This window comes from Cloeon dipterum, chromosome X (assembly GCF_949628265.1).
Source record: "Cloeon dipterum chromosome X, ieCloDipt1.1, whole genome shotgun sequence".
Lineage (NCBI taxonomy): Eukaryota > Metazoa > Arthropoda > Insecta > Ephemeroptera > Baetidae > Cloeon > Cloeon dipterum.
This window is the reverse complement of record NC_088790.1, coordinates 10,075,948-10,102,464: the sequence shown is the minus strand read 5'-3', so window position 1 is coordinate 10,102,464 and position 26,517 is coordinate 10,075,948. Positions and strand designations below refer to the sequence as shown.

General features: G+C 38.6%; 6 protein-coding genes across 10 annotated transcripts in view; 2 read left to right on the top strand and 4 right to left on the bottom strand.

The window, feature by feature from the left end:
* The window catches only part of Pgant35A (polypeptide N-acetylgalactosaminyltransferase 35A), a 210,411-nt gene that overhangs the window by 89,535 nt on the left and 94,359 nt on the right, over positions 1–26,517 (top strand). The window lies entirely within an intron of this gene.
* On the bottom strand, positions 6,502–8,722 carry LOC135945070 (GS homeobox 1-like). Its single transcript, XM_065492473.1, has 4 exons — positions 8,274–8,722; positions 7,418–7,521; positions 7,035–7,246; positions 6,502–6,795 (listed from the first exon to the last, which is right to left on the bottom strand). Exons 1-4 carry the CDS (start codon positions 8,579–8,581, stop codon positions 6,502–6,504), a joined length of 918 nt encoding a protein of 305 aa, XP_065348545.1. The 5' UTR covers positions 8,582–8,722.
* Positions 11,974–17,464, bottom strand: LOC135945960 (serine/threonine-protein kinase DCLK1). 4 transcript variants are annotated; one of them, XM_065493909.1, is made up of 11 exons: positions 17,305–17,464; positions 17,030–17,222; positions 16,668–16,889; positions 16,246–16,417; positions 15,296–15,474; positions 15,015–15,246; positions 14,030–14,430; positions 13,243–13,536; positions 12,728–12,970; positions 12,421–12,495; positions 11,974–12,251 (listed from the first exon to the last, which is right to left on the bottom strand). In XM_065493909.1, exons 2-11 carry the CDS (start codon positions 17,189–17,191, stop codon positions 12,219–12,221), a joined length of 2,013 nt encoding a protein of 670 aa, XP_065349981.1. In that variant the 5' UTR covers positions 17,192–17,222; positions 17,305–17,464; the 3' UTR covers positions 11,974–12,218. The 4 variants fall into 4 exon arrangements, with proteins under 4 accessions (XP_065349981.1, XP_065349984.1, XP_065349982.1 ...); XM_065493912.1 differs by having other exon boundaries at positions 15,027–15,246; XM_065493910.1 differs by having other exon boundaries at positions 17,279–17,453.
* Urod (uroporphyrinogen decarboxylase) lies at positions 17,701–19,462 on the top strand. The gene is made up of 8 exons (XM_065493919.1): positions 17,701–17,869; positions 17,922–18,027; positions 18,086–18,264; positions 18,316–18,477; positions 18,538–18,699; positions 18,754–18,891; positions 18,942–19,109; positions 19,256–19,462. Exons 1-8 carry the CDS (start codon positions 17,867–17,869, stop codon positions 19,394–19,396), a joined length of 1,059 nt encoding a protein of 352 aa, XP_065349991.1. The 5' UTR covers positions 17,701–17,866; the 3' UTR covers positions 19,397–19,462.
* On the bottom strand, positions 17,712–23,079 carry LOC135945962 (organic cation transporter protein-like). Of its 2 annotated transcripts, XM_065493916.1 has the most exons (11): positions 22,964–23,079; positions 22,390–22,550; positions 22,056–22,290; positions 21,890–21,993; positions 21,682–21,836; positions 21,051–21,219; positions 20,754–20,993; positions 20,484–20,698; positions 19,815–19,996; positions 19,622–19,758; positions 17,712–19,561 (listed from the first exon to the last, which is right to left on the bottom strand). In XM_065493916.1, the coding sequence occupies exons 2-11, from the start codon at positions 22,530–22,532 to the stop codon at positions 19,495–19,497; spliced, it is 1,647 nt and encodes a 548-aa protein (XP_065349988.1). In that variant the 5' UTR covers positions 22,533–22,550; positions 22,964–23,079; the 3' UTR covers positions 17,712–19,494. The 2 variants fall into 2 exon arrangements, with proteins under 2 accessions (XP_065349988.1, XP_065349989.1); XM_065493917.1 differs by lacking the exon at positions 22,964–23,079 and having other exon boundaries at positions 22,390–22,566.
* LOC135945963 (organic cation transporter protein-like) lies at positions 23,274–26,495 on the bottom strand. Its single transcript, XM_065493918.1, has 10 exons — positions 26,329–26,495; positions 25,995–26,229; positions 25,829–25,932; positions 25,621–25,775; positions 25,009–25,177; positions 24,719–24,958; positions 24,449–24,663; positions 23,788–23,969; positions 23,595–23,731; positions 23,274–23,530 (listed from the first exon to the last, which is right to left on the bottom strand). The coding sequence occupies exons 1-10, from the start codon at positions 26,469–26,471 to the stop codon at positions 23,467–23,469; spliced, it is 1,644 nt and encodes a 547-aa protein (XP_065349990.1). The 5' UTR covers positions 26,472–26,495; the 3' UTR covers positions 23,274–23,466.

Genomic DNA, 26,517 nt, shown 5'->3' with positions numbered 1-26,517 from the left:
TTAATTAGAAAATAGGCGGTGAAAGGTGAAAATGAAAAGATAATTTAATTATCTCGCCCGTTCTCAAAATGGAAAATGATTGTTTTAACCCCCAGGCCACGGATCGGCAGAGTAATTTGCTCGCAAAATAATTTCCAAACGTATATCCCCAAAAATTATCTGCAGACGAGGACTCTGAATCTGACGCTCATTTGCTGACAATGAGCACAATCAAGAGAGCAATAAGTGACAAAATCTCGTTTTAGCTCGACAATCATCCTCGTTTGCCCTTGTAAATGATAACAAACCCAAAATTCCATTTTGAAACCACTATGAAATACTTGCTGAAAACATTGCGTTTGTAAAAAACCTAAAAATTTCGGTTGAGACTTGAAAGCTATATTTATAAACAGGAAATTTGCTAATAAACGGAATCAAACAAGCGATAAAAGGGTTCATTAAGAAATCATGTGGCTGAGTGATCAGACACACGATATTCCCTCCCTTTAACCCGTTTTCAACGCCGCGCGTATATTAAAATAAGTTGCCGACCGTAGCTCTCTCTCTCTCTCTCTCTTCTGCTGCATTGTACGGCGCGTATATAAATAATGAACGCCGGTGTCTGTTTAAGGGGTTTTCCATTTCATCCCATTAGCTGCATAATTACATAATGGCCTTTCATGAATGTACAAAATATGTATACACGCCACCCCCTGGTTAGCGTCGAGGAGCACAAAAGGGACGCTGTGGGGATGGAAAAAAAGGAAGACCCTCCGAGTGAGTACTCCACCACGCACGCACGGGTGCATCCGCGAGATGATCATCATCGATCGTGTCGGAAAACCATAGTAACCCTCTTTTATGATGTGCAAGAGGCCACCAGTGCCACACACCTTTTCAATTCGGAAACGAGAAGAAAAAGCGTTTGAAGATCAAAATTGAAATCATTTATACACGTAAGACATTTTGTAAGGACGAACAAATAAAGTTATTTGTGTTACTTTTTTGGAGCAAAATATAGCTGTCCAAATAAAATTGGATGATTTTCCAGAAAATTTTGTGAGACTTTAAAATATTGATGTGTCGGGGGACTAAGCGGAAATAGAGTTTTCGTCGATACATTTAACAAACAAAAATATAAGATTTGATCAAAGTAGACTTCAATTGCTAAGAATTTAAGCAGTGAAAAGTTGCATTATTAATTTAAAGCGCTGCTCTATTCACACAATTGATTTGAACCAATTGAAATTTATCTTCAACTCGTCAACAGAATCTTAAAATTATCTAAAATGGGTCATTTGCGTCACCGCAGTCGTGGACACTGATTTTTTTATCACTTTTTATTCATGTTCTTTAAGAACCGCATTTTGCGTGGTTCACCTCACGTTGACACTTCATTGTCTGACACATGTTTTATCTTTCTTGTCTGCAAAGGTGTCTGCTTCCTTGATTGAAATTAAATCTGCTGATCAAAAATGACACTATTTAACCCTCTGAATATATATTAATCAAATTAATCAAATATTAAAACTGAGTAAAACGAAAAAAATGGAAAAGAGGCTTAATCTTATACCACGCAAATAATTTACAAACCTTCAACACTGATTTAGCGCGCCAAGTGAGTCGCAGATGGATAAAAAATCGGCAACAAATTGAGAGTGACGTGAGACATTATCAATTTAATGAAAGAAAGGGGTTAAGAGATTCCGACGATAAGCAGTAAATAGAGCGGAGAATGAAGAGTAAAATAGACCCGTCGCGCAGCCATAGAGAAAAGAGCAGAAAAGCAGAGAGCGGCCGTGAATAGCTTTGTAAGCCGTTAGTCAGTTCTTTGTGCTGCTTGATTGACACTTGAATAAATGGTACGCAGTGCCCTGTGTGCAATGTTCCTCGCAAATGGCTCAAATTTGAAACTCAGTGTTGAAACTTGTGTCACAAAAAAAACAGCTTTGGCCTTAGAGAATCGCGGCCTATTTGAATGAGAAAATGTTGACATAAAATTCATTAATTTCGTTGGTTAAGTTAATTTGGTCTCTGCCTGAAACCCGTGTGCTACGCGTTATTTGGCTGAGCTTTGTTAATTTATTTTATCTATTTTATCTTATTTGATGCATGTCATGGCAAAGTCACAATTTCAGCTGTTAATTAATAATAATAATGGTAAACAAGATAAAAGTCTCCTTTCCAGCTTAATATTAACTGCTTACATTTTAATCAGTTGATTGGCAATTTTTTCGTACTTTCATTCATGGCAAAGTGCAACAAGTCAAATAAATGATAAACTGATTTTACCAACCAATAACACAGTCGTGGCCCTCTTTCTAAAGCCAGCCAGTGCGCTCTGGAGGCATTTTTGCAGCTTCAAAAAAACCGTCATGTTTTTCCGAAATTCCTTCTGTTTCCTCCTGGCTATTTCCCTTATTCTTTGTGCTACGATGCCATCGTCTGTGGCAGACGATCCACCAGAGAACTCACAATTAGATACAGGATCAATCAATAAAGGCGTAATAGACATTGCTCTGCTAGAAATTCCTAATTGTCCCCGCCGAGGAAGATGTGACTATGGCATTGTTTGAAGGCAAGTTAAAGGACAGCAAATTATAGCTTCCACAATTTTATCGATCGAATCAGACAGTAATGATATTTCCTTTTACTTCCAGATTGCTAATGCACTTCCATCAAGTAGCGCGAAACTGTAGAAATTGCATTTGAAAATTTGCTGTGTTTCAGTGGTAAACGAAACTAAAGCCATTCTAATAGTTGGAGGGCAATTTTATGAACAAGGTAGTTATGCTTATTTTGTGAGCTTCTCAAATTACATTGTTATAACAAATTTGCAAAATTTTCTGTTGTATTGATGAAACTCAAAGCAATGTTGATTATTATGCCAAATAAAAATGTTTTCTCGGAGAAATAAAAATTCTACATGACTATCAACTAGCCACACACATATATATTGCATTATGAATAGAATGAGTGAAACATGAAAAAAGTGGTATGCAAACGAAATAAATGTTTAACAACTCAATTAAATCATGCATTTCTTTGTTATTTTCCCTTCATCTTTCTGCTGATGTAAAGATTAAGGTCTCTGAACAGATCTAATCTAATTATATATAGTGTGTTCAGTTTGACCATAAATTTCAACTTAAGAAAATCGCCTATGTTCTGTTTGTCATAATTCAATCCTGAGTTTTTCGTATACGAGTTTAGAGATATATTAATGCGCAATATACAAAGTGATTAAAAAATTAATCAGATAAAAATAGTGCGGAAAATGTTCCCAATTAATAAAGACGTTCATTCGTACACGATAATATACATCTAGTATATCAGTTTTTTTCGTTGCATGCCAAATTTGGAAGACATCTGGTTTTAGATAAGCGACAAGTCTCACTTGTGGCCTGGCCTTTAAGGAACAAACAGTTTTGTGCAGTTCATACCAGAGGAGTTCAAACCATGAGCTAATCAGAGGTTCCTCTTAAAAAAAAACCTCTCTTAAAATATCGACAAAAATATACAATTTAAAAAACAACTATTCTTTTGGGATGAAAACTGTATAAGATTGTAATGTATATTAAAATAATTTTGCAATTTCACTCAATCAACACCGCATAAAATAATTAACTCATTTATTTGACATTGTACACATTTAAATTAATTAGAAACCCTTTCAAATTTGTACCTGGCATGAAAAAATCCTGTCCAATAACTCATTCGCGCGCATTCGTCATTTTACGTAAAAGGTGGTGAGGTCATTATAATCTGAGTGCAATCGGATTACCCTTATTTAATTAGCATCCTGCGAGAGTAAAAATCAAATGGTGGCTGCAGAAAAAAGGCGAAAGCTGCGGTCTCGTCGGGGAGGCAAAGTTTTTTTTCACTCTCTCCAAAGTCATCGGGTGCGGCTAATTCACTTATTTATTGCCTTTTGCTCGCGAACAAAGAGCACGAGGGGGCAAAACGCTTCTTTCCACTCTGCGCTGCAATTATTGCATCAGACGCCGAGAGTGGTTAAATATTTCTAATTGGTCACGCACTTGAAGTCATTTCGTGTGTGTATGTTATTTATTATGCTGCACACATACATCTTGCCGTACCTTTTTACGTCGCTTTACTCGTTGGAAACGCAGAACGATCCTGCTTCTCATTCGGGCAGACGAGAAAACCAGCTCATTTACTGCTTATGTTATTGCAGTCAGTCGGAGGGCCGTGAGCTATCAGTCGAAATTACTCAGTCAGAAAAGCAACGAATAATCTGCAGCGAACATTGATTGAAATTTTAAACCTTTTCAGAATTAAGATTTATGACAGGATACCATATCCGCATCGCAAAATGTTGTTTTATTTTTGAAATTAACAATTGTATATAATATTCATGCAAACATTCAGAAAAAAATAAATCTCACCTAGCTATAAAGATTCAATTTTTTATAAATTTGGAAATATTTTTCTGGTGAATTGATGTTAAAATTCCAATTTTCCTCAAGTGAATTTTGGAATATAAGCTGGAATATTCAGCAATTCCTTATTCTCGATCCATTATTTCTTGCCAAAAAGAGCTATATTTTAATGTAAAAATGTTTGGTGTTCAGTTCAGTATAGGTGTTTTCAGAGTAAAAATTTGTTGTTTCCTAGCACTTATTCATTCATATCAAAAACTTATGATTTTTCTGTAAAGTCAAGCTGAAACTGTTAATTACAATCTAGAGCAGCTTTTTCACTTCCCTAGAGTTATGGCTTTGCAGCATTCACCTATTTTTTGCTCTCATCACAAACGCGTACGCGCCTCTCTTTCGAGGTTTGTATTCCCAAACATTCGCGTGCATGAATTTACCGAATTTATTACCGTCGCTTTTTCAATACGCACGGCACTCTTGTCGATTAGTCACGCAAAGAGACAAAGGGCGACAATTCTAAAGAGGACACATTACAAGCCGTTCTCCACTCGCACAGCCGCTGAAAACTTTTCAAAATTCGTAAACGCTCATCTCTAGGCCTCCGTTTAAAAGGGCTGAATATTAATTATTCCACGAGCCTTTCCATTGAAACACGAATAAATTTGAAGAATTGAAGTTCTCAAAAAGATTATCCAAATTTAAATTTAAATAATAGAAATTGAAAACAACCGAGTGCAACAGTTTCCCTGGGGGTTGGATCACATGCATTAATTTTGAGATTGACATCAGACATCATCATCAGTTCCATGCAGTAACGTTTCTTTTTAAAGCGTTTGAGAAGTTGTTATTATTCATTACCGAACAAAACATGCGAGTAATGAGTCGCTCGTCTCATTCCTCGTACAGTTTAATGCTCGCGCGACGAAAAAGTGTCAGGAACATCTATTGGCGTTGCAGCCCATCCATCATAATCTGTCATGTTGCAGTTGTCAGCGCAGCCACTCGAAACTTGTATGCTGGCGGCTCTTACTAGAACGAGGCTTTTCATTTTCACACTCTTCAAGAGCGGTTCGAATTTTATTTGAAACTCGTGCTCTTGTCGTTTTTTCTGCGGTCGACAAAACATCAAAACTGTAACAATAAACGCACACTCGGCGCGAAGTGCTTTTTGCATTGATGCAAACATTGCCTTCAAATGCCATCAATCAAACGAATATAATAAATGAACCAACTGAATCTAATTTTTCTATATCAAAAGATTTTTCTTTTCAAATAATATGAATGGAAATTATTCCATGGGCCTGATGTAGTTTAATTTTTATCTGACAATTATCATTCTGGTAGACAAGAACCAGTTAAAATTAATACTCTTGATTAGCAAGAGATTCTATTTATTGAGGAAAATTTTGAATGAACAGAAAAGGGAACGACGCAGAGAATTCAGAATAAAACACATCCATGGCAATATTATCTGCGTACAAGGTAATCCGTTTTTGTCCTAAAAAATTCTTTACAATAAGTGCTGTAAAAATTCAAATTTCCAGACATTCTGTTCGCTATATTTCTAAATTTACTCGCAAGTATTCTTTTAGTTATAATTTGAACATCCTCCCAGCCGCATTTCAGAACATACTTCACCATTTTATCTCTAATAAATTAAAGCAAATTAAGATATATTAAATTCAAATTTTAAAAACAATTAAAAAGACAGAAATTTTCCCACCTTACATATGTGTAGCTTTTACAGTTTTCTAGTTTGTTATTAATTACACCATAATTCTCAAGGATTAAATCAAGCATTTTAAATTAAAGTAGCGTTATGTAGCATTAAATAGAAAAAAGATGTCTCCATAAATCTCCTTTTATCTGGTTCTAACCACGAGAGACGGTGTCATTTTCTGCTGTATATGGAATATGATAAACAAATATATCAAATGAGTATTTGAATGATATTCATGTTAAAAAATGTTGATTTTTTTAAAAATATGCGTCTCATTTCTATAGTATTATAAACAAAATAAGAGCGTCGATAAAATCATTTTAACATATTATATTTATTTAAAATTAGCTGTACAATAAATCACTTCAGCACACACATCTATTGGAAAAAACTCTGATATTTTTAACTGGCCTCGTCCACTTCGTCGTGCTGCCGCCAAATCTTCCTAGCTTTTCTGCCTACTGGACTTTCCGGCTCGCTCTGCTCCTCTGTCTGTTCATCGGCCCTTCTCTTGCTGGCCTCTTTGGCGATGGGTGAGGACGAGGTGCTCATCTGCTGGTCAGGGTGGCCCTTTGAGGGACACGAAACGCGCAGACAGCAGCAGGTTGGCGTCCTGGCTCCAGCCGCCGCTGGCCACGCGCACCCGCTCTCGTCCTTCTTCTGCTTCACTCGGCGATTTTGAAACCAAATTTTAACCTAAAACATATGAGTTCAAGCATAAGTTCATAAAAATTGGCAATAAATATTAATAGCAATAAAAAGATCAGAGATTATCAGGATTTACTCAAAAAATATTGTGTTCTTGAAAATTGGATGCCAAACGTATATGGAAAATACCTGAAGTAGGCAAGAAATCAGCGTAATGCTTAAAGGTGCTTCAAATAATTAAACATCAGTGCATTTTACAGTTTTTGTAATGGAATTTTTTAACTTGCCTGTTTTTCTGACAGTTGTAAACAGGTGGCGATCTCTATCCGTCTCAGCCTCGACAGGTACATGTTTGCTGCGAATTCGCGTTCGAGCTCAAGCAGCTGAGTGCTGGAAAAAGCAGTTCGCACCCTTTTGCTGCTGGCAAGGTCGTTCGTCTGCTCCGATTTTGAGGAATTGCTCGCTGGGGACATTGGTGCTGGACTCACACTCGCAGATTCTGTGCATGACAGTTTAAAATTTTTAAAAACGCTTTCGCAGAAGTTTAGCATTATGTTTGTTATTAGCTTTGATTGCAGTCTGAATAAATTTTGTAAATTTTAATGAGGGAGTAGGTTTTTATAGGTGAAAGTATTCAAAGAGTATTTCAATAAATGAAAAATTTACAAACCTGTTGAAGGCGTTTTAATATCTGGAGTGCCAATGGATTCAGGACTGAGAGCAGCAGGCGTTCCTGGTTCCGTGTGTCGCAGACCCAATCTAGGAATGGAAGGACTGGAACCACAATAAAAAATAGTGTATTCTGGGATAAATAAGTTAAAAACTACTCAAAAATGGCAAATTTAAAGATAAATAATAATACGAGTATTATATTGTATACAATTTTAGTACAATAATAGCGCATGCTGATATTAATTATTTGAAAAGTTGTCAAGGTAAAATAAAATTACAAACCCTTTGTGTAAGTTAATGGTTTAAGAATGAAATGTAAACAAAAGACATATAAGCGATTTACTCAGTTAGACTGCTCCCACAGTCATGCTCTTTTGCAAAGGATTATTTCGGAATTAGGCAATTTTCTTGACGCAGATACCAGACAGGTTGCATAAAGCTTCAAATGCTAGGCGAGATGTACCAGCCAAATAATAGATTTTTTAAGGATTTTTGTCACAAAATAAAATCAATATTTTTCTAAAAATTAATATAAAACCAATTATTCGCTTTAATTTTAAAATTTCCACAGTTACAAAACGATTATTGAAATCCAGTTTATTTATACTATAAAATATTCGACTTCTCTCTCATTTTTCTTCTATTTTCTATCCAATTTAATTGATCAGTTCCTTTTGAATGTGAAATCAATTCCTTTGAATGTGAGATGCAAAATTCGAAATCGAATCAATGAATTTATTCATAAATCTGCTAATATTCTGCAAGAAACAATTATTTTCCAAACTCAAGGGATATTTATTTTTATAATTTTATATTCCCACTAATGGTTAATACAGTCAGAGTAAGGAACTGACCTGAAGGGGTTCAAAGATGACTGTTGCGTGGCAGAGGACATGGACCAAGTGTTGGGCGCAAAGGCGGGATGCCCTGCAGAGGGGTAGTAGAACGCCGGCGGCGCCCCTGCAGCGGCCGCGGCCGCCGCGGCCGCGAACAGCAGGTACTGGCCGTTGTCGGGGTCGGGGGGCAGCACACGGGGCAGCAGCTCGAGGCCAAAGCCTCGCGGGGGCCGCTGCTGTGCGCTGTGTTGCTGCTGAATCAGCGAGTCGACGAAGAACGAACGAGACATGCCAACCGACTGACAAAAAAATCCAAAGCTGAGCATCCCTTTCGCCGCCGCGTGCTATGGTGGAGACTTCAACGCCGCACCCCCGGACCAACCCCTTGAGCAGGACGCTCCTCCCAGTGTGCACCCTCTCCCCTGCTCTCCCCTGAGCAACGTTCAAGTGATTTGCGGAGGAACGTTTATAATTAGCAAACTTGGAAATAAATCATCTCTGAGTTTGATAAGTAAATGAGACTTTAATTTCGTCAATTCATAAACTATTTTCTAAAATTAAATAATTGTTAGCAGCAAGTAAATAATAACAATCAGGAAGATAAATCTGAAAGGAAATTAAAACAAAAGTATTGACTTTTGGTCAATATTTTAATTCTCTTTCACAAATTTTTATTTTTAACTCTTTTAGAAAATTATTTCATAAAAATGTATAAATGCAATAAATTCATAGTAAGAATGGACTAACAAGACAAGCGGATAAATTTTTAAAACGATCGACTACATAAATAATTTCTCACTGCACCGAGCTGCAATCAAGAGAAGCTTTCTATAGCTTCGCAATTCAGTCAAAATTATTTAAAAGAAAACTAAAACATTTATCTTCATGAAATTTATGTATTTGTTGCATAATTATTATAAACACATTAAGTCGGACTCTGCGATTGAGTCGGGCTTTGTGCTCGGGATTAGCGAGCATGAAAGGGAAATATTACGCTGCTCGAGCTGGAAATTGGAAACAAATGCAATAAATAATACGGTCTGATTCCCCGCGTTGAAATTCCCTGAATGCGCTTTTTCCGTCTCGTCTCGCAAATCCCCCGCCGAGCTAAGCATTGTATTCACTCGAATTTCTGGTGGAAAAGGCACGCGCGCCGACTGTTATTAGAATAATCCGCTGCAGTGCGTTGGCATATTATAATCCATCATCCGGCCGACGTGCGCTGCGTTCACAAAAAGCCTATAAATACTGATAATAATTTCGCGCGACAAAAGGCACCCTTTTCACTCGGCCCGCTGCAGATGCCGATTTTTTGGTCGATCCGCGGAAAAAGAGCATAATGCCTAATGAGACGTGAAAATGAATCGCGCGAAGGTACGAGTTGCATTCCGCATTGTGCGTGCTGTGCTGTTCATGAATGACCCTCTCAACGCGAGAGACTCTCCCATTGTTGCATGAGGAGAGGGATATTGTACAGTATAACAGTATCTAAAAAATTAAAAAAATATTTTCTTCTTAAAATACAAATTGACTTCAGTACTTTTATATATTTAATGAATGAAAAGGTGAAGAAAAATTATCTGAAAAAAGGAACAAATAATACAAAAGACCTAAATAAATAAACAAAATAGCACAAGATTCAATTGCAAAATTTGTATTATCTTTTATCTTATATCCATTTTTTGAGAAAATCTAAGAAAAAGTTGACAAAAACGTGTATTTTGATTTTGCACCCTGAAAGATATTTTCAAATAGGGCATTATTTGTGCAGGTGTTGAGTGAATTTGACCCAAATACGATTGAATATAATTAATTATACATCGGGAGCTGAAACCTAAACCCTACCCCCCGGGGGTGGAATTTTTTAGATAAATTAATATGGTCATAATAACTGAGCGTTCTTAGTGTCGTTTCGTGTGCACCACGAAACTCAATTCTGGACTTAATTTCAATGAATATCACTCACTTTGGACGCAATTCCAATATTTAACGCTGTCTTCGTACAAAAAGATCGGGGTGATATAATCATTTCCTTTTTACTCTTCACTTCCTTATTTTTCCTTCGAATTTCTATAAAGAAATTTGTAAGGCTCCCGTGGAATATCTTGGTCTTTTTTTATTTAAAGTTGAAATATATTATTGTCCAGGAATGGAACAGCATCATTCTTGCCTACATATTTAGCCTTTCTAAAAAATCTTAATATTTGTTATACTGATTCAGTTTCGATTTTCTTGCATAAGGATTAAATTATTTTTAACCGAAAAATATATCATCAGTTTGCCAAGTCACCGAGTGTGTCTCCCAGGAATAATTCGCTCTGGCTTTATTCATTTATATCAACTATGAGTTTGGCGTGTGACAAATTTGATCAAGCACCTGGCTCCTTTGCGCTGCCCCTCGTTCTCTCTCTCTCTCTCTCTCTCTCTTGTAGGCTCATTCATGGACCAGTCAATACGCATAATTTGTGTAAAATTGCAGCCGAATACTAGCAATGCAATTTCGATTACGAGCGTGACGCGGAGAGCAGCGTTGCGCGCGTTTCGAATTTCGAGTGCCCGACACCGAATGAAATAAATCGCAACAATCGGCAGATGACACTCTGCTAGCCGGCGATCGGTCACGCCAGCCGAAATTGAATAGGGCTCGCTGTGGATTGTTGTTGCGACACGAGGAGAGCGCATCCCTTTATGTCGCGCCGCGCGAAAGCTGCAAAACTGTATCTCTCGGCACACCAGTCGTCGAATTGAATGACGACGCGGCGGGGGGCGCAAAACCGACGAAAACAAATTACACGATTGTTGAGTGGCATCCATTAACTTGTAGTTTATTGCACTGCCCACATGTCGTCTCGTCTGCCACCGTAGTAACTATTTGCCAAGCTTGTTTTCACAACTGTCAGAGTACCGAAATTTATTAGTCAAGGCTTAATATTATTTTTTTGATTGTCGGACAAGGAAACTCTGATTAGGATTCGACGTTTTAGTTTCTGGCGAAATTATTGAATTCTTGTAGTATCCAATAAGTTAAGCGATATCACGATACGATTTTTTATTCGATGGGTTTGCGATGTATAAAACTATACTTTATATAACCTGGGAAAATCAAATTGAGAAGCCAGGTTTCATTCAATCGTCATATTTTATATGCATAAACTCTAATTGACCAAGACAAATTGATAGGTGGGTATTTGTTTTTCTGGAAAACTCCCAAGAATTCAGAACTTTGCAGCGAAACTTACAAATAGCTCATTAACGGTTTGAGATAGCGTTTCGAACATTTCTAATGTTTAAATCAAATTTTGAGTTCAATTAAATTGCTAAAAAACGATGAAAAAATGTATCTCGAAAACGAGAATTGTACATCTCTGTTTATAACAATATTTCAATGAGATATGCCAAAAAATATAAATAAATTTAATAAGGGTTCAGTCGGTTCAATTTAAATTAGAGACACAAAGTAAAAAGTCCCGCGGAAACTTCCCGGGGCGGAAAAAAGGCAGGTGCCAATGGAAATAAGATGATTTATTTATTAATAACTAACATACAACTAGGAGTTTAGGCAATAATTAGTATACTAAATTGCAGTCAAAAGATGGATCTTTTTATAATAATTTTTTTCCTTTTTGATCATTAATTTTTATTTTTAGATCTGGATCTGAAAGAAAATTACTCACCTTTTTTATCGATGAAGATGCTTTGAAATTCATGAATAAAAAGCTTATTATGTTAGAATCTATTAAATGTTTTTATTGTTTGTTAAAATTATAACCATTTTTTTCTTTTTTAGCGCTTTTGCAATAACACATTATTTGTATTACAGATCAAACGATTAGCAGGTAGAGGTTACCAAAGTCTTTGGGAATACTGGAATTGCCAAGGGGCTTCCTGAATCAAAATCATTGCTTGTCGTAAAAGATTCAACTTCGTCTTGATTATGCTTTATAACCGTCGTTTGGAATGTTTTCATGAGCTGAGATGCGTGTCAGATCGTGTCTCCTGCAACATTTGTAGCAAAAAATCAATGGGGAGTCACTATGAAGAAGATTAAACTAGCACGTCAAGTTACTGCGATAACTAGTGTATATGAGAAATAATTAATGGTTTTGAACCAAATAAAATGAATCCTTTTTAGATCAAAGTTAGGGGTTTAAAATCAATTTTGTACCTGACTTAGTTCAAAACGCACACCAAGACGATGATATAACTGAAGACTTGCTTCATCGTCCGATGAGTAGCATTCCTGCAATGATTAGTGAACAAATGGCAATGTTAAGGTAATCAGCGTGAGTACACCCAACACCAACAGAGAGAGCAAATAAAAAAGAAATAAGAAAGACGTTCCATGACTGAGAAAAGTGAATGAACTCGCAAATCAAATTGAATTATGAAATTCTAGCGCAGCAAGCAGCCACAAAAGTGGAAAATAGTAAGAGAAATCGTTAAGAAAGCGATCAAGCGAAGCGCGGACTTACCGAGAGCCAAGGGTGGTCGAGCACGTCTTCTGCGGAGAAGCGCAGCGACTGGTCCGGTTGCAGCATGCTGGCGACCAGTTCGCGTGCAGGGTCGCTGATGGGGTCCCAGTACGGCGAGGGAAAATCGAACTGAGCACTCAAAATGAGGTCGAACAGCTCCTCCTGATCGTTGCTGGTACTGACGAAGGGCGGAAAGCCGCAGAGCAGGATGTAGAGGATCACGCCAGCGGCCCAAATGTCCACCTAATTGACAATAATCTTGGTGAATTCACACAGGACTTAAAGGCAAAATTATTCGTAGACTGTCGGATAAATATTTTTAGTATTTTTAATTTTAATCACAGTAACTGGCAGGGGTCTTAAATTTAACTACATTCAATAATAAAAAAGGGCATATTTTTTGAAAATAACGTCCAGTTAAACCAATTGACAGTCTTTTCGTCAAGTATCCATTCCCACCCTTTTCCAAACCCTGTGATAAACATATAGAACACACAAAAATCGATTTCACTTACCTTCAAGCCGTAACCAGTTTCTGCGAGGATTTCGGGTGCAACGTAGGTGGGAGTGCCGCAGACCATGTAAAGTGGCTCTGTGATTTCCTGAGCGAGACCAAAATCGCCGAGTTTTAGGATGCGGCTGCCGTGCTCGTCGACGTCCACCAGAAGGTTCTCGGGCTTGATGTCTCGATGGACTATTCGGCGCTGGTGCAGGTAGCTAAGGGCCGAGCACAGGTGCCTCGTCATAGTGGCCGAGTCGCGCTCATTGAACTTACTGGCGGCGGCAATTGCATCAAACAAGTCTCCTCCCTGTGGAGGAATGAAAGATGGAAATGAGTATGAATTGGGATTAAATACAAAAGAATTAAATTCATGGATTTTTTAAAAATCACGCGGCGTGAGGAATATTTTTAATCGACTCTAACAATAAAAACACTTTAAAGGGTGAAATAATAATTTTATCTCCTTTTTTTTAGTTTGTTCGCAAATTAATATTAATTATTAAAAAAAAATATTAGCAAGCAAAGCGAGATAGTAAAAGGATTATTCTGTTTTTAATGTCGATTTTATCAAAATAATAAGCTAACAAAATTACTCTTACATAATGTTAAATTAGTTATTTTTGTAATCCCAGCATCATAAAGATTAAAAACGGCGACAAACTTATAATTAAAAAAATCGCTATTTGATACCTTGGTATTAATTACCTTAAAATTTTTAACGTTCTAAGAGCTGATTTCTAAAACTATATATGCCGGAAATAAATGTAATAAAATTGAACAAAAACGTCAGAATTCTCTACCTTAACAAGCTCCATGACTAAGTAGAGTTGTCTGGGAAAGTCGAATTCCGCGTACAGATGAACGATGTTTGGATGCCTGACTCTCCTGAGGATGGCCACCTCACTGGCAATCATGTGCTCCTTGCCCTTGCACTTATCCTTATCGATGATCTTAAGTGCGTAGTACTCTCCGCTCTTCCTCAGCACGCACTCCTTCACAATGGCAAAGTTACCATCACCGATGATTCTTCCGGCTTCATATTCGCGCGCCACCGCCTCCGGAAGACTGTCCAGCTCCTCCTCTGGCGGTGGCGAAACCACGGGCGGCTTCTTCGCCAATTTTTTCGACCTGCGAGGCATCTTTGGCTTGGGCGGCGGCGGTCTCTTCATCATGGACGTTCGGAGAAGCGGAGATCCCGTTCCTAGATGGGGGAAATGAAAGGTTATAATTTTGGAAAATTTTGAATTGGCTGTGTGAAATGACTTAAATTAAAAAAGCTTAAGTCTGCGCCAATAACAAATATTTTTTACAATTATTCTTGAATATACTTTTTATTCGTCAATTATTTATAGCTAATACTCCAATCAAAGAAAAACTTTAAAATAATGAATTTAAAGAACAGGATTTAAAGCCAATAAACTCTCAATCTGGCCTCACAATCATCCCAATTTACATAACCGCTGGATAAATCAAATATAATCTGCAGAAAATTGATTAAAAAATATCCGCTTATTAGGAACTTTGAATTAATTTTAAATACAACGAAATTGAATAATTTGTGATTATTGGTTGCCAACATCAGTTACGCGTACAAATACAGTAATTTCTGTCCGAGAATGAAGCATAAAAATTCCTGGCATCACATGGCTTCTGTTATTGGCCAGTTGAGTAATGCATGTCACGGCCAATCGCACAAGCCCGACGCCAACAAACAAATCCAATAGCGAGAACATGAATGAGAGCAGTGTGCCGCGCATGGTTTGATACTAAAATTCAAACATTGACCTTTCCACTTACGACTGAGCTGCTCTGCGGAGCCGCAGAACTTTCTGACCGGTTTCACCGACATGGTCATCAGCGCCGGCGGGAAGACTCGTCTGCCCGTCGACTTGGTCAGCGACTGCAGACTCTTGTACTCTTCGAGATCAAGTTCAAAGTCATCTCTTCCGTGCCGCTCGGTGCCGTACGCAATGAAGACGCCGCTCTGACACGCCATCAGCTCCTCCATGTTATGCACCTGAATTGATTCCCTTAAACAATGACAAGTGAAGCTTTGGGAAAGTTACCTGCTTCCCCTCCAGGGTGAACAGCTTTCGAACAGCACCGGTGTCTAGTTTGACATACTCGGTCATGTGGTTCAGCGCCACCTCAAAAGACGGTGAATTTCGTTTGTTGATTAGAACTCGCACAACCCTGCGTGGCCGGTTTCCACTTCGTACTATTACTATTAATCGAGGTCGAACTCCTGGAAAAAATTTTAAAAGTTTTTTTACTGTCGCATTCGGTAAACCTTAATTTATGTTTTTTAAGCTAAAAGCAAAATTTAGATAAATGATTTAAACTATGAGTAGCTTTTTAAGGTTCAAAATAATTATTATAAACCAATATAAAACAGTTACAATTTATCAAAATCAAATCTTTAGAACAATTTCAAGCGGAATAGAAAAATTTATTAAATTTTATAACATCTCTAACTATAGCTGCTTTTTATAAAAATAAATTATTTATTGTCTAGTTGTACTCAGTTGGTGTTGAATGAATAAATCTATCTATCTAAATTTTACGATTTCAATCAAATTTACCATTGTATTCTATACACAATAATCTAATTGTAAAAAATATAAATTTTGGCCTTTTGCACTGAAAAAGGGTACGGACCGACAAGACTTTACCAATATCTGAACAAAAATACCACTACCTGCCTTCAATCTCACAATTTCGAATTGAATTAAAAATTTCAATGATACAAAAAATCAAAATTTCTGAATTAAATTTTAGTTAAAATATCAACTTTGGCTCAAATACTCTTGTGAAGTTATTTGGCTATAACTGCATTTCGAAAACATTCTTCTCGTCTAATATTTGGTCAAAATGACTTTAAGAAATCATCCCCCTGAAGCCAAAGTGTAAGTTTATGGAAAACTTTTGAAATCAAAGAATAAATAAGAGATGCATAAAATAATCTAGTGCAGTGTGTTTTAAAACAATCACGAATCTAAAGAAAAACTAAACTAACCTGAGGCCCCCGTGTCGGAAGAACAAGGTGAGTGCTCTGGCACCTTGGAGAGGTGAGGAGAAAGATGTCGCGGCTTGCGCATTACTTGCCCGTACTCTGTCTTTTTAAATTGCTCGCCAGCGCTGGCACAGGCGTACGTCTCTCCGTCTTTCAAGTCTACAGCCGCAGTTACCTAATTCCACAAATAAACAGCCTCGTTGTTCTATCACTTATACATGACATAACACATAACAATTTTCATCAAAGCACACGCCACAATAAATGTAAAGAAAAATATCAAGAATTAAAATCAACGCTATTGATAAGTAACTTTAAAAATCCCCAGCTTCCGCAGGAAATTTATGGTATGTATGCATATAACAGGGAAGTGGTATTTTTTCTCTCAGATAATTATGCATAAATTTAGAAATTGATTCACTGACCCTGTGTCCGTCCTTGGCAGCAAAGAGGGCGCGAACGCCGCTAGGAAGGGGCATGCAGTTAGTGCCCTGCAGCAGTCGTGTGACCTCCTCGAGGAGGCTGTCAAAGTTACGGAAGCGCTCGAGGTTGATGGCCAGGTGGATACCGCGGAAGAACTTGTCGCCGTTGCGCACAAAGCGGCACTTCTTCGCCCTCACGGTAGGAACGAGCAGAGGTCGTTGCACCTGCGGATTCAAAAATAAACAAGCGGAATGATCACATCACTTGGTTTTTAAAATAAAAAATAAAGATTATCTTGATAGGGTTGGAATGTACGTGTCGTTAAACAAATCTGGAACGGGCGAGGGGTTGGGGTTAGGCCCACCTGAAGGGCTGGAGAGAGTGGCAACTGCTGCTTCGGCGACGGACTGGGGCTTCCAGTGGGACTCCGCGTTCCAGGGGCCAGCATGGGTCGGACGTGGGCCACCGGCTTCTGCTGCGGACCGACCGGCGAGGCCGCTGCTGTGGGCCCGTTCGCCGTCTCCATCTTCGCCTGAAGCCGCGACGTGAGCAAGCGCCTGTACAACACGGACATGGGTTAAGATTCGACTGGCGAGGAGAAGGGCGCACGCACGTGCGAATTCGTTATTTTTTGCACACCTGCTGACCGCTCGCCTGGTTAAAAATAAATTGCGTCAAGGGCTAAGGACAGGGAGACGTCATTGCTGCCGTCGCAGCCGCATCCACCATCTTTCTGCTGCTTTGATTACTGTTGTCTCGAGTGCTCAGCACTCAGCACTGCGGCCCGCAGGGATCCGCCCCTCACAGACAGCCAGCTGTCAGCTGGGCCATCAATGAGCGGGGTGTTGAAGAAAGAGAAAGGTTTTCTAGGAGTGTTTTCTCAACAAAGCCAAAAAATTGCTTTTAAAAACATCTCAATTTTATAAAAAAAATTGAAATCAAATAACTTTTCTTAAATTTGGCACATTTTTCAAGGAAGTTGAATGCATTTAGTAACCACAAAACTTAGCTCCTCTGATTACGCCCCACTTGAATTTTAATTCACGTCTGTTTCTTCGATCTCACGTATGACAACACACCAGCAGCCAAATCAAAGAGACTCCAGACTTTGTAGCCTAATTGAAGTGAGACACGTGCTTTAATCACTACTGCTGCTGATTTTCCGCATTTTGAATCAACGAAGAGGCTGTGTGAAGCTAGAATGGCAAGCATTTCTGTTAATTCTATATCTAAATATCAAGATAAAATATTTGCAGTCGTTTCCCGTGCTGAAAAACGACAGGCTGTTGAGGGCCGCTCGCGGCGAGGAGGTCGACAAAATTCCCGTGTGGGTCATGCGTCAAGCAGGAAGATACCTACCAGGTATGTTAAACTATTTTATAAATGTGTTACGAAATATTTTATTGTCAATTTGTTTTAGAATTCCGTGAATTGCGTTCGAGACACGACTTTTTCACAATTTGCCAAACACCGGAGTTGGCTGCAGAAATCACCCTTCAACCGATCCAAAGGTTCGATCTAGATGCTGCCATTATCTTTTCCGATATTTTGGTCATTCCTCAAGCCCTTGGAATGGTGGTTGAAATGAGACCTGGAGTTGTAAGTATTTTTTTAACTTATTAAATTTAATATTTTAAAATTTTTGTACAGGGCCCAGTTTTGCCGGAACCTTTAGAAACCCCAACTGATTTACAAAGACTTCAACACCCTGTTGACGTGAATGCAACCCTTGGTTACGTTTTCAAAGCTATAACTTTGACTAGGCACAGACTGGAGGGAAAAGTTCCCCTTATTGGATTCTCTGGTGCTCCGGTAAAATTTTCCAAGTCATTATTTAAAATAATTATTGTTGATTTGAAATTTTATCTGTAGTGGACACTGATGGGCTACATGATTGAGGGAGGTGGGACAAAGACCATGTCCAAGGCAAAAGCGTGGCTTTACCAATATCCAGAGGCCAGCAAAGAGCTTCTGCAGCTTCTTACTGATGTGACTGTGGACTATCTTGTAGGCCAGGTGCAAGCTGGTGCTCAGGTAATGCGTCAAAAGTCTCTCAAATTGTCATTCCTAACCAATTTAAATCAATAGCTGTTACAACTGTTTGAATCAAATGCCGACTTTTTGGGTCCTGCTCTGTTCTACCAGTTTGCCTTGCCTGCCATTGCGGAAATAAACCAGAGAGTGAAAGAAAAATGCAAGCAGCTCAAACTTGAAATTGTGCCAATGGTGAATTTTATCATTTAAAATATTTAAATTGTAAACTAAGGCTATTTCAGACGATTTTTGCCAAAGGAGCACACTACGCTCTAGAGGAGCTATCCAAGTGTGGCTACGACGTGATCAGTCTGGACTGGACTTTGGACCCAGAGCAGTCCAGGCAGAGAGTGGGGCCTAACATCACGCTGCAGGGCAACCTTGATCCCTGCGCCCTATACGCACCAAACGTGAGTAATCAGCATGACTTCTTTTTATTTGTGAAGAGATAAACTGTTGGCAACATCTTGCTAAATTTAGAATTTTCTCGGTCGAGCTAACTTTGTTTGACAAAATGATTTTGCCTCTTTTCCAACGGATTACTGTTTTTTGCAAGGTAACTCTGGAGGGCGCGGTCAGAGAAATGGTGAATAAATTCGGCAAGAAGCGGTACATCGCGAATCTTGGGCATGGAATTTATCCAGACATGGACCCGGAGAGTGTCAGAATCTTCATAGACACCATTCACAGCTTCTAATTACGATTGAGGAAAATTTTGATATAAAATATTAATTCAAATAAAGGTTGTTGATTTTGTTAAAAACGCAATTTTTACAAAAAAAAAAAAAAATCCCATTATTTTTCTGCTTCTTTGGATTCCCACGCAGCCTCAGTTACTTCATTTTTCACTTCTTTGCTACGCCTTTTACATGAAAGGAATTATCGAATTATTATTTTAGTAAAAAAATCCCAATGTTTATACCTTCCAAACTGTTCGCCATCTTCAATTGTCTCGGGCAGGGTTTTGCGAAGGGTTTCTGGTAGGATGAGGGACGAAACGCCTGCCAGGAGGGCAAGAGTGCCGATCACAATCAAGGGCAGTGGCTTCCACACGTCGGCCTAAAAGCAAGGGATGCTGAAGGCTTTTACGCCAAATTTCTTTTAATTTTATTTACCAAATCGTGTATAAAGGCAGCTAAAATTCCGCCCAATCTGGCGGCGGTCGAGCTTACTCCCATGGCTGCGTTTCTCACAACCGTTGGAAATTGCTCCGCGGAGAATATATAGACGACACCATATGATGCAGTCAGGGCCATCTTCCCGATCATTGCCAGGGTTATCAGAAGCCAGGAGCAGTCTGCTTTCGTGATTTAGTTTTAAATGCAAAAATCACTTTTAAAAATGATATGAAAGCTGGATTTTCCTCAAATGACGTAATATTAAATTTGGAGAAGCGTTTTAAATGCATTAACTTATGAGACTGGTTATAAGGCCGTTTTAATTGTGATGAAAAACTCATTAAATGATTATTAATTCAGATTAATTTTAATTTATTAAAAATTAAAACGAATATACACTAACCAGGGATACTATTTAAAGCCAGGAGTAAAATTTTGAATTTTCTTTGTCCAGTTTGCGATGTCTGTAAAACTCAGATCAACAAAAATATAAACTCGGAATGTAAAATTGATTTATTTGCGCTCCTGGATTTTCTATTGAATCGATCAATTAAATTGAAAAAATATATTTTTTTAAATAATAACCAACGAATAGAGCAAATATAAAAATATTTAAACTGAATCATTCGGATTGATTTGTTGCGGGGTAATTTTTTCAACACGTACCGTCGGGAACGAGGATGCAGAGGAGAAGGGCGCAGCCGCCGACCAACATGGAACCACAGAGCGTTACTTTCCTACCAAGCCGATCCAGGGCGAACAGAATGAAGGTGTAGGCGGGAATCTCGACCAGCCCGGAAATAAGAAAGTTGAGGTAGTCGTTGCCGCCCAAATTAGACACGTTCCACGACAAACCGTAGTACGAGCAGTTGTTGACAAACCTTTAAAGCAAAAAGTCAAATTCGTGGGTAGTCGATATGTGACTGATATTATTACCAAAGGAAAAATATGATGAGGGAGTTGCGTCTCAGGTTTGGGTATTTGAATAGATCGAAAATTGAGGCCTGTCGCGTTTGCTCTGACTTGTCGCCCTCCTGCTGGCTGTCCCTCAGGAACTTGTCAAGCGTCCCGTCTGAAAGGTCGATGCCGTTCACCTTGGCTATTTTCTTTAAAATCTTCTCGGCCTCCGCGTCTCTTCCCTTGGCTAGCAGCCACCTCGCCGACTCAGGGATGAACCTAAAAGACATTAAACGCATTATTGAAACAAAAGACCCGCACACCACGTAATCTTACCACCAGTAAACGAAAAAGGCGATTCCAGGGAGGGAAAGGGCGATCTGCAGTTGTCTCCAGTCCTTGATTGCGTAGGCGATGAACGCGGTCAAAATGTAGCCGATGGTGAAAAAGTAGTGGATGATGACACCAGCGTATATTCTCTTGGATGGACTCACCATCTCCATCCCTTAAAAATGTGCGACTTTTACACCACCCGCGTCACCCAAACAGTGATTTGCTAATTTTGTGACTGTTAAAAATGCTTGAAATGATGTCAATAATCCAATTTCATTTATGGAATGTGGCCTAGGCCTATCAAGCATAATTTTTAGTTGTTAAATAGGAAAAATCATTAACTAACTCTGTAAATATTTTAATTGAGTTAAAATTTTTTTGACATTTGTATCTTGATAAATTTTATTTTCTACGTTAAAATTAAGCCAGAAAATAAATATTTTTTAGCATTTCTATTAAAACTTGACTAAACATTAATGATTCTTAAAGAAATTTTACATTTTTGGTAATTGAAGCATCAAAACCATGATTTGTGTAGAGAGTATAATTTTCTATAGCTGTGGTGTGTGTTAAACAAATAATGCCTGTCCAACGATGAACACGCAAAATTACGGGGAAAAATCATTTGGCAGACCTATGATGTAGGCGACTAGGTAAACGCCTGAGGTAGACATTCCGAGGAAGAGTCTGGCCAAGACAAAGGTGAAAAACTCAGGCGCAAAACTGGCGGCCACTCCGCCGACCACTTGGAGAACCAGCGAGAAAAAGAAAATCGGCTTGCGGCCGTACCTGCAATAAATTCTTTCCGTGCCATAAACAAAGACAGAATTAGAAGTATTTGCCTGTCTGAGAGGTGGCCAAATGCTACGGCACCAATTAAAATGCCCAGCATGAAAACCGTGTCAGCCAAGGACCTGAGCCATCCTTTGTCACAAACCAGATTCCACTTAAAATTGATTCAAAACCTCTAAATCAATTAAATCAAATAAAAATAATTAAGTTATTTACCTCGAAAACTAAGCTGGACATGTATTTTGAGTGGTCGAACACCCAATCTTGGCATGGAACCGTTTCAGAATTTGGCAGCCCGTCTTGGAAGTACTGCTCAGTAAAATTTGCATCTAGTCTGAGGCACTGGGACCAGTTTCCGGTCGATTCGTCCCAGGGGAGGCTGAGGTTGACCGGACGGTCGACTGGCAGCGTAAAATTCGCATTTCCAGCAGTTTCATATGGCATTAAGCACCTAAAAATTCATTGGACTTAAATTTAAATTATTTTTCACATTACATTCTATTAAAAATAAAATAATTCCACAGAATAGAATTAAAAGTAAAAGATTAACCTGTGTAACGCCTTTGGTGCTATAAATACGGTGGCGAGGCGATGAAAAGCGCAGGTAATAGCTGGTAGGCAAAGCAGAAAGTAAGTTCGCTTCTGGTACCGACCAAACCCGCCCAAATGCTTCAGCAGGTCGTCGTATGCCATCTTCGCGCCGCTTGAGACCTTGGAAAAAAATGCTCTTCAAGAATCTAATTAATTTAAAAATTTTTAATTTTGTGTTACCAAAAAAATGACTCTAATGATATGTAATAGGAGGAAAATATGCTATTTTACAAGATTGTTAGATTGATTCGAGCCATATCAAAATGAAAGTAATATACTGATATATGTTTTGAAATGCTGCATCTTCAAAAGGCACAAATGCACGTGCACGAGGCGCACACATGATTTTTATTGTCGTATGATCTTCAGCTTACACAAGGATAAAAAAGGATAAAAGAAAGCTCTGCTTAATTTTGATAAGCTCAACTTATCATATTATGTCTTTGGTGAAGGCTAATCGAATTTAAGTAAACATAAACAAACAAACAAATGACACGTGTGCTTGACAAAATTTGTTTAAATATATTATTTACCTTAATGTGTTATTGAAATAAAACTCAGTTTTTTTGTAAACTTGGAAAAGTGCGAATGTTGCCTCAGTTGCTAGCTGAGGCCGGGACGATAATGGTCTCCGCGCGCTATCAGCCTCTTTGTGGACTGAAAGCAGTAACACATGAGCAAATAGTGCCTTTAGACTTTAGAGATACCACCGACTGAAATGATTTACTTCGACAATAGCTTTCTTTATTCACTTAACTTTTATTGTGCCACACATTAACCAGAAATGTCTTGCGAGTTCAAAGCCAGTTTTAAAATTATGAACATTAAAGAGAAAAAAATGAGTGAATTGTTCGATGACTTTTTATTTAGAGTCAATACTGTTACATACAAATATGAAATTCCGTTGCAACACATAATATATAGACGCCATTCACAGTTTCTAATTAACGATATAGGGAAATTTGATATAAAATATTAATTTTAGTAAAATGGTTGTTGATTTTGTTAAAAACGCGGGTTTTACACAAAATTCCCATTATTTTCCTGCTTCTTCTCGCGCAGCTTCGATTACTTCATTTTTCACTTCCTTATTGCTACGCCTTTTCCATAAAGGGAATCATCACATTAATATTTTTGGTAAAAAAATCCCGATGTTTTTTATACCTTCCAAACTGTTCGCCATCTTCAATTGTCTCAGGCAGGGTTTTGTGAAGGGTTTCCGGCAGGATGAGGGACGAAACACCTGCCAGGAGGGCAAGAGTGCCGATTACTATCAAGGGCAGTGGCTTCCACACGTCGGCCTAAAAGCAAGGGATACTGAAGTCAATCACATCAAATTCATTTGAATTTTAATTACCAAATCGTAAATAAAGGCAGCTAAAATTCCGCCTAATCGTGCTGCGGTCGAGCTAACTCCCATGGCTGCGGTTCTCACAACCGTTGGAAATTGCTCCGCGGAGAATAAATAGACGACGCCGTATGATGCAGTCAGGGCCATCTTCCCGATCATTGCCAGGGTTATCAGAAGCCAGGAGCAGTCTGCTTTCGTGATTTAGTTTTTAATGCAAAAATCACTTTTAAAAATGATAGGAAAGCTGGATTTTGCTCAAATGATGTAATGTTAAATTTGGAGAAGCGTTTTAAATGCGTTAACTTATGAGACTGGTTTAGGCCGATTTTAAATGAGATGAAAAACTCATTAAATAATTATTAATACAAATTCATTGTAATTTTTAAAAATTAAAACGAATATACACCAACCAAAGGATACTTTTTAAAGCCAGGAGTAAAATTTTGAATTTTCTTTGTCAAGTTTGAGATGTCTGTAAAAACTCAAATCAACAAGACCTCAAATATAAACTCGGAATGTAAAATTGATTTATTTGCGCTCCTGGATTTTCTCTTGAATCGATCAATTAAATTTAAAATATATATTTTTTTAAATAATTACCAACGAAAAGTATTTAAACTGAATCATTCGGATTGATTTGTTGCGGGGTAATTTTTGCAACACGTACCGTCGGGAACAAGGATGCAAAGGAGAAGGGCGCAGCCGCCGACCAACATGGAACCACAGAGCGTTACTTTCCTACCAAGCCGATCCAGGGCGAACAGAATGAAGGTGTAGGCGGGAATCTCGACCAGCCCGGAAATAAGAAAGTTGAGGTAGTCGTTGCCGCCCAAATTAGACACGTTCCACGACAAACCGTAGTACGAGCAGCTGTTGACAAACCTTTATAGCAAAAGGTTAAAGTCGTGGGTATTCGATTTGTGACTGATATTATTACCAAAGGAAAAATATGATGAGGGAATTGCGTCTCAGGTTTGGGTATTTGAATAGATCGAAAATTGAGGCCTGTCGCGTTTGCTCTGACTTTTCGTCCTCCTGCTGGCTGTCCCTCAGGAACTTGTCAAGCGTCCCGTCTGAAAGGTCGATGCCGTTCACCTTGGCTATTTTCTTTAAAATCTTCTCGCCCTCCGCGTCTCTTCCCTTGGCTAACAGCCACCTCGCCGACTCAGGGATGAACCTAAAATCGGACAAAATTAAATGCATTAATGGAACACCACGTAATCTTACCACCAGTAAACGAAAAAGGCGATTCCAGGGAGGGAGAGGGCGATCTGCAGTTGTCTCCAGTCCTTGATGGCGTAGGCGATAAACGCAGTGAAAATGTAGCCGATGGTGAAGAAGTAGTAGATTATAACGCCAGCGTATATTCTCTTGGACGGACTCACCATCTCCATACCTATAAAATGCGGGGCATTTTTATCACTGCGTCACCCAAACAGTGATTGCTAATTTTTGTAATTGTTAAAAATACGGGAAGTGATGCTAAAATTCGAATTTCATCCGCAGTAAGGGAGTTTATGGAACATAAGCCGCTTAGGCATCTAGCATACATTTTTATCTGTTAGAAATCATTAATTCTATAAATTTTGTAATTAAATTTCAAATTCGTTATTGCCTTTATCTTGTGAAGTTTTATTTTCTATGTTTAAATTAGGCCAGAAAATTTTCTTTATTCTGCATTTTTAAAAATTGGCTAAAAATTAATGATTCTCTCTATAAAGTTTTACAGAAAAAATATTTTTGGGAATTTTGTAACACCAAAAGTAATCAATTTGTGTAGTTCATAATTGCCTGTGCAACGAAGAACAAGCAAATTTCTAGGTAAATCATTTGGCAAACCTATGATGTAAGCAACCAGGGTGACGCCTGAGGTAGACATTCCGAGGAAGAGTCGGGCCAGGACAAAGGGTAAGAACTCAGGCGCAAAACCGGCGGCCACTCCGCCGACCACTTGGAGAACCAGCGAGAAAAAGAAAATCGGCTTGCGGCCGTACCTGCAATAAATTCTTTCCGTGCCATAAACAAAGACAGAATTAGAGTATATTGCCTGTCTGAAAGGTGGCCAAATACCACGGCGCCAATTAAAATACCCAGCATGAAAACCGTGTCAGCCAAGGACCTGAGCCATCCTTTGTCACAAACCAGATTCCACTTAAAATTGATTCAAAACCTCTAAATCAATTAAATCAAATAAAAATAATTAAGATATTTACCTCGAAAACTAAGCTGGACATGTATTTTGAGTGGTCGAACACCCAATCTTGGCATGGAACCGTTTCAGAATTTGGCAGCCCGTCTTGGAAGTACTGCTCAGTAAAATTTGCATCTAGTCTGAGGCACTGGGACCAGTTTCCGGTCGATTCGTCCCAGGGGAGGCTGAGGTTGACCGGACGGTCGACTGGCAGCGTAAAATTCGCATTTCCAGCAGTTTCATATGGCATTAAGCACCTAAAAATTCATTGGACTTAAATTTAAATTATTTTTCACATTACATTCTATTAAAAATAAAATAATTCCACAGAATAGAATTAAAAGTAAAAGATTAACCTGTGTAACGCCTTTGGTGCTATAAATACGGTGGAGAGGCGATGAAAAGCGCAGGTAATAGATGTTAGGCAAAGCAGAAAGTAAGTTCGCTTCTGGTACCGACCAAAGTCGCCCAAGTGCTTCAGCAGGTCATCGTATGCCATCTTCGCGCTGCCTGAGACGTACCTTGAAAAACTGCTTTTGGAAAAA

Coding starts and splice junctions, on each gene's coding strand:
- LOC135945070 (XM_065492473.1), bottom strand. CDS start 8,581: ATGCTCAGCTTTGGATTTTTTTGTCAGTCGGTTGGCATGTCTCGTTCG. Junction 7,247..7,417: donor TATTAAAACGCCTTCAACAG/GTTTGTAAATTT, acceptor TGTCATGCACAG/AATCTGCGAGTGTGAGTCCA. Junction 6,796..7,034: donor TACAACTGTCAGAAAAACAG/GCAAGTTAAAAA, acceptor CATATGTTTTAG/GTTAAAATTTGGTTTCAAAA.
- LOC135945960 (XM_065493909.1), bottom strand. CDS start 17,191: ATGGAGACGGCGAACGGGCCCACAGCAGCGGCCTCGCCGGTCGGTCCG. Junction 15,475..16,245: donor TTCCGACACGGGGGCCTCAG/GTTAGTTTAGTT, acceptor AATTTTTTCCAG/GAGTTCGACCTCGATTAATA. Junction 12,252..12,420: donor TGCGTTTTGAACTAAGTCAG/GTACAAAATTGA, acceptor CAAATGTTGCAG/GAGACACGATCTGACACGCA.
- Urod (XM_065493919.1), top strand. Junction 18,265..18,315: donor TTGAAATGAGACCTGGAGTT/GTAAGTATTTTT, acceptor ATTTTTGTACAG/GGCCCAGTTTTGCCGGAACC. Junction 18,478..18,537: donor TTGGATTCTCTGGTGCTCCG/GTAAAATTTTCC, acceptor TTTTATCTGTAG/TGGACACTGATGGGCTACAT.
- LOC135945962 (XM_065493916.1), bottom strand. CDS start 22,532: ATGGCATACGACGACCTGCTGAAGCATTTGGGCGGGTTTGGTCGGTAC. Junction 20,994..21,050: donor GCCTTTTTCGTTTACTGGTG/GTAAGATTACGT, acceptor AATGTCTTTTAG/GTTCATCCCTGAGTCGGCGA. Junction 20,699..20,753: donor CTCATCATATTTTTCCTTTG/GTAATAATATCA, acceptor TTTGCTTTAAAG/GTTTGTCAACAACTGCTCGT.
- LOC135945963 (XM_065493918.1), bottom strand. CDS start 26,471: ATGGCATACGATGACCTGCTGAAGCACTTGGGCGACTTTGGTCGGTAC. Junction 25,178..25,620: donor CCTGGTTGCTTACATCATAG/GTTTGCCAAATG, acceptor CGCATTTTATAG/GTATGGAGATGGTGAGTCCG. Junction 23,531..23,594: donor GATGGCGAACAGTTTGGAAG/GTATAAAAAACA, acceptor TTTATGGAAAAG/GCGTAGCAATAAGGAAGTGA.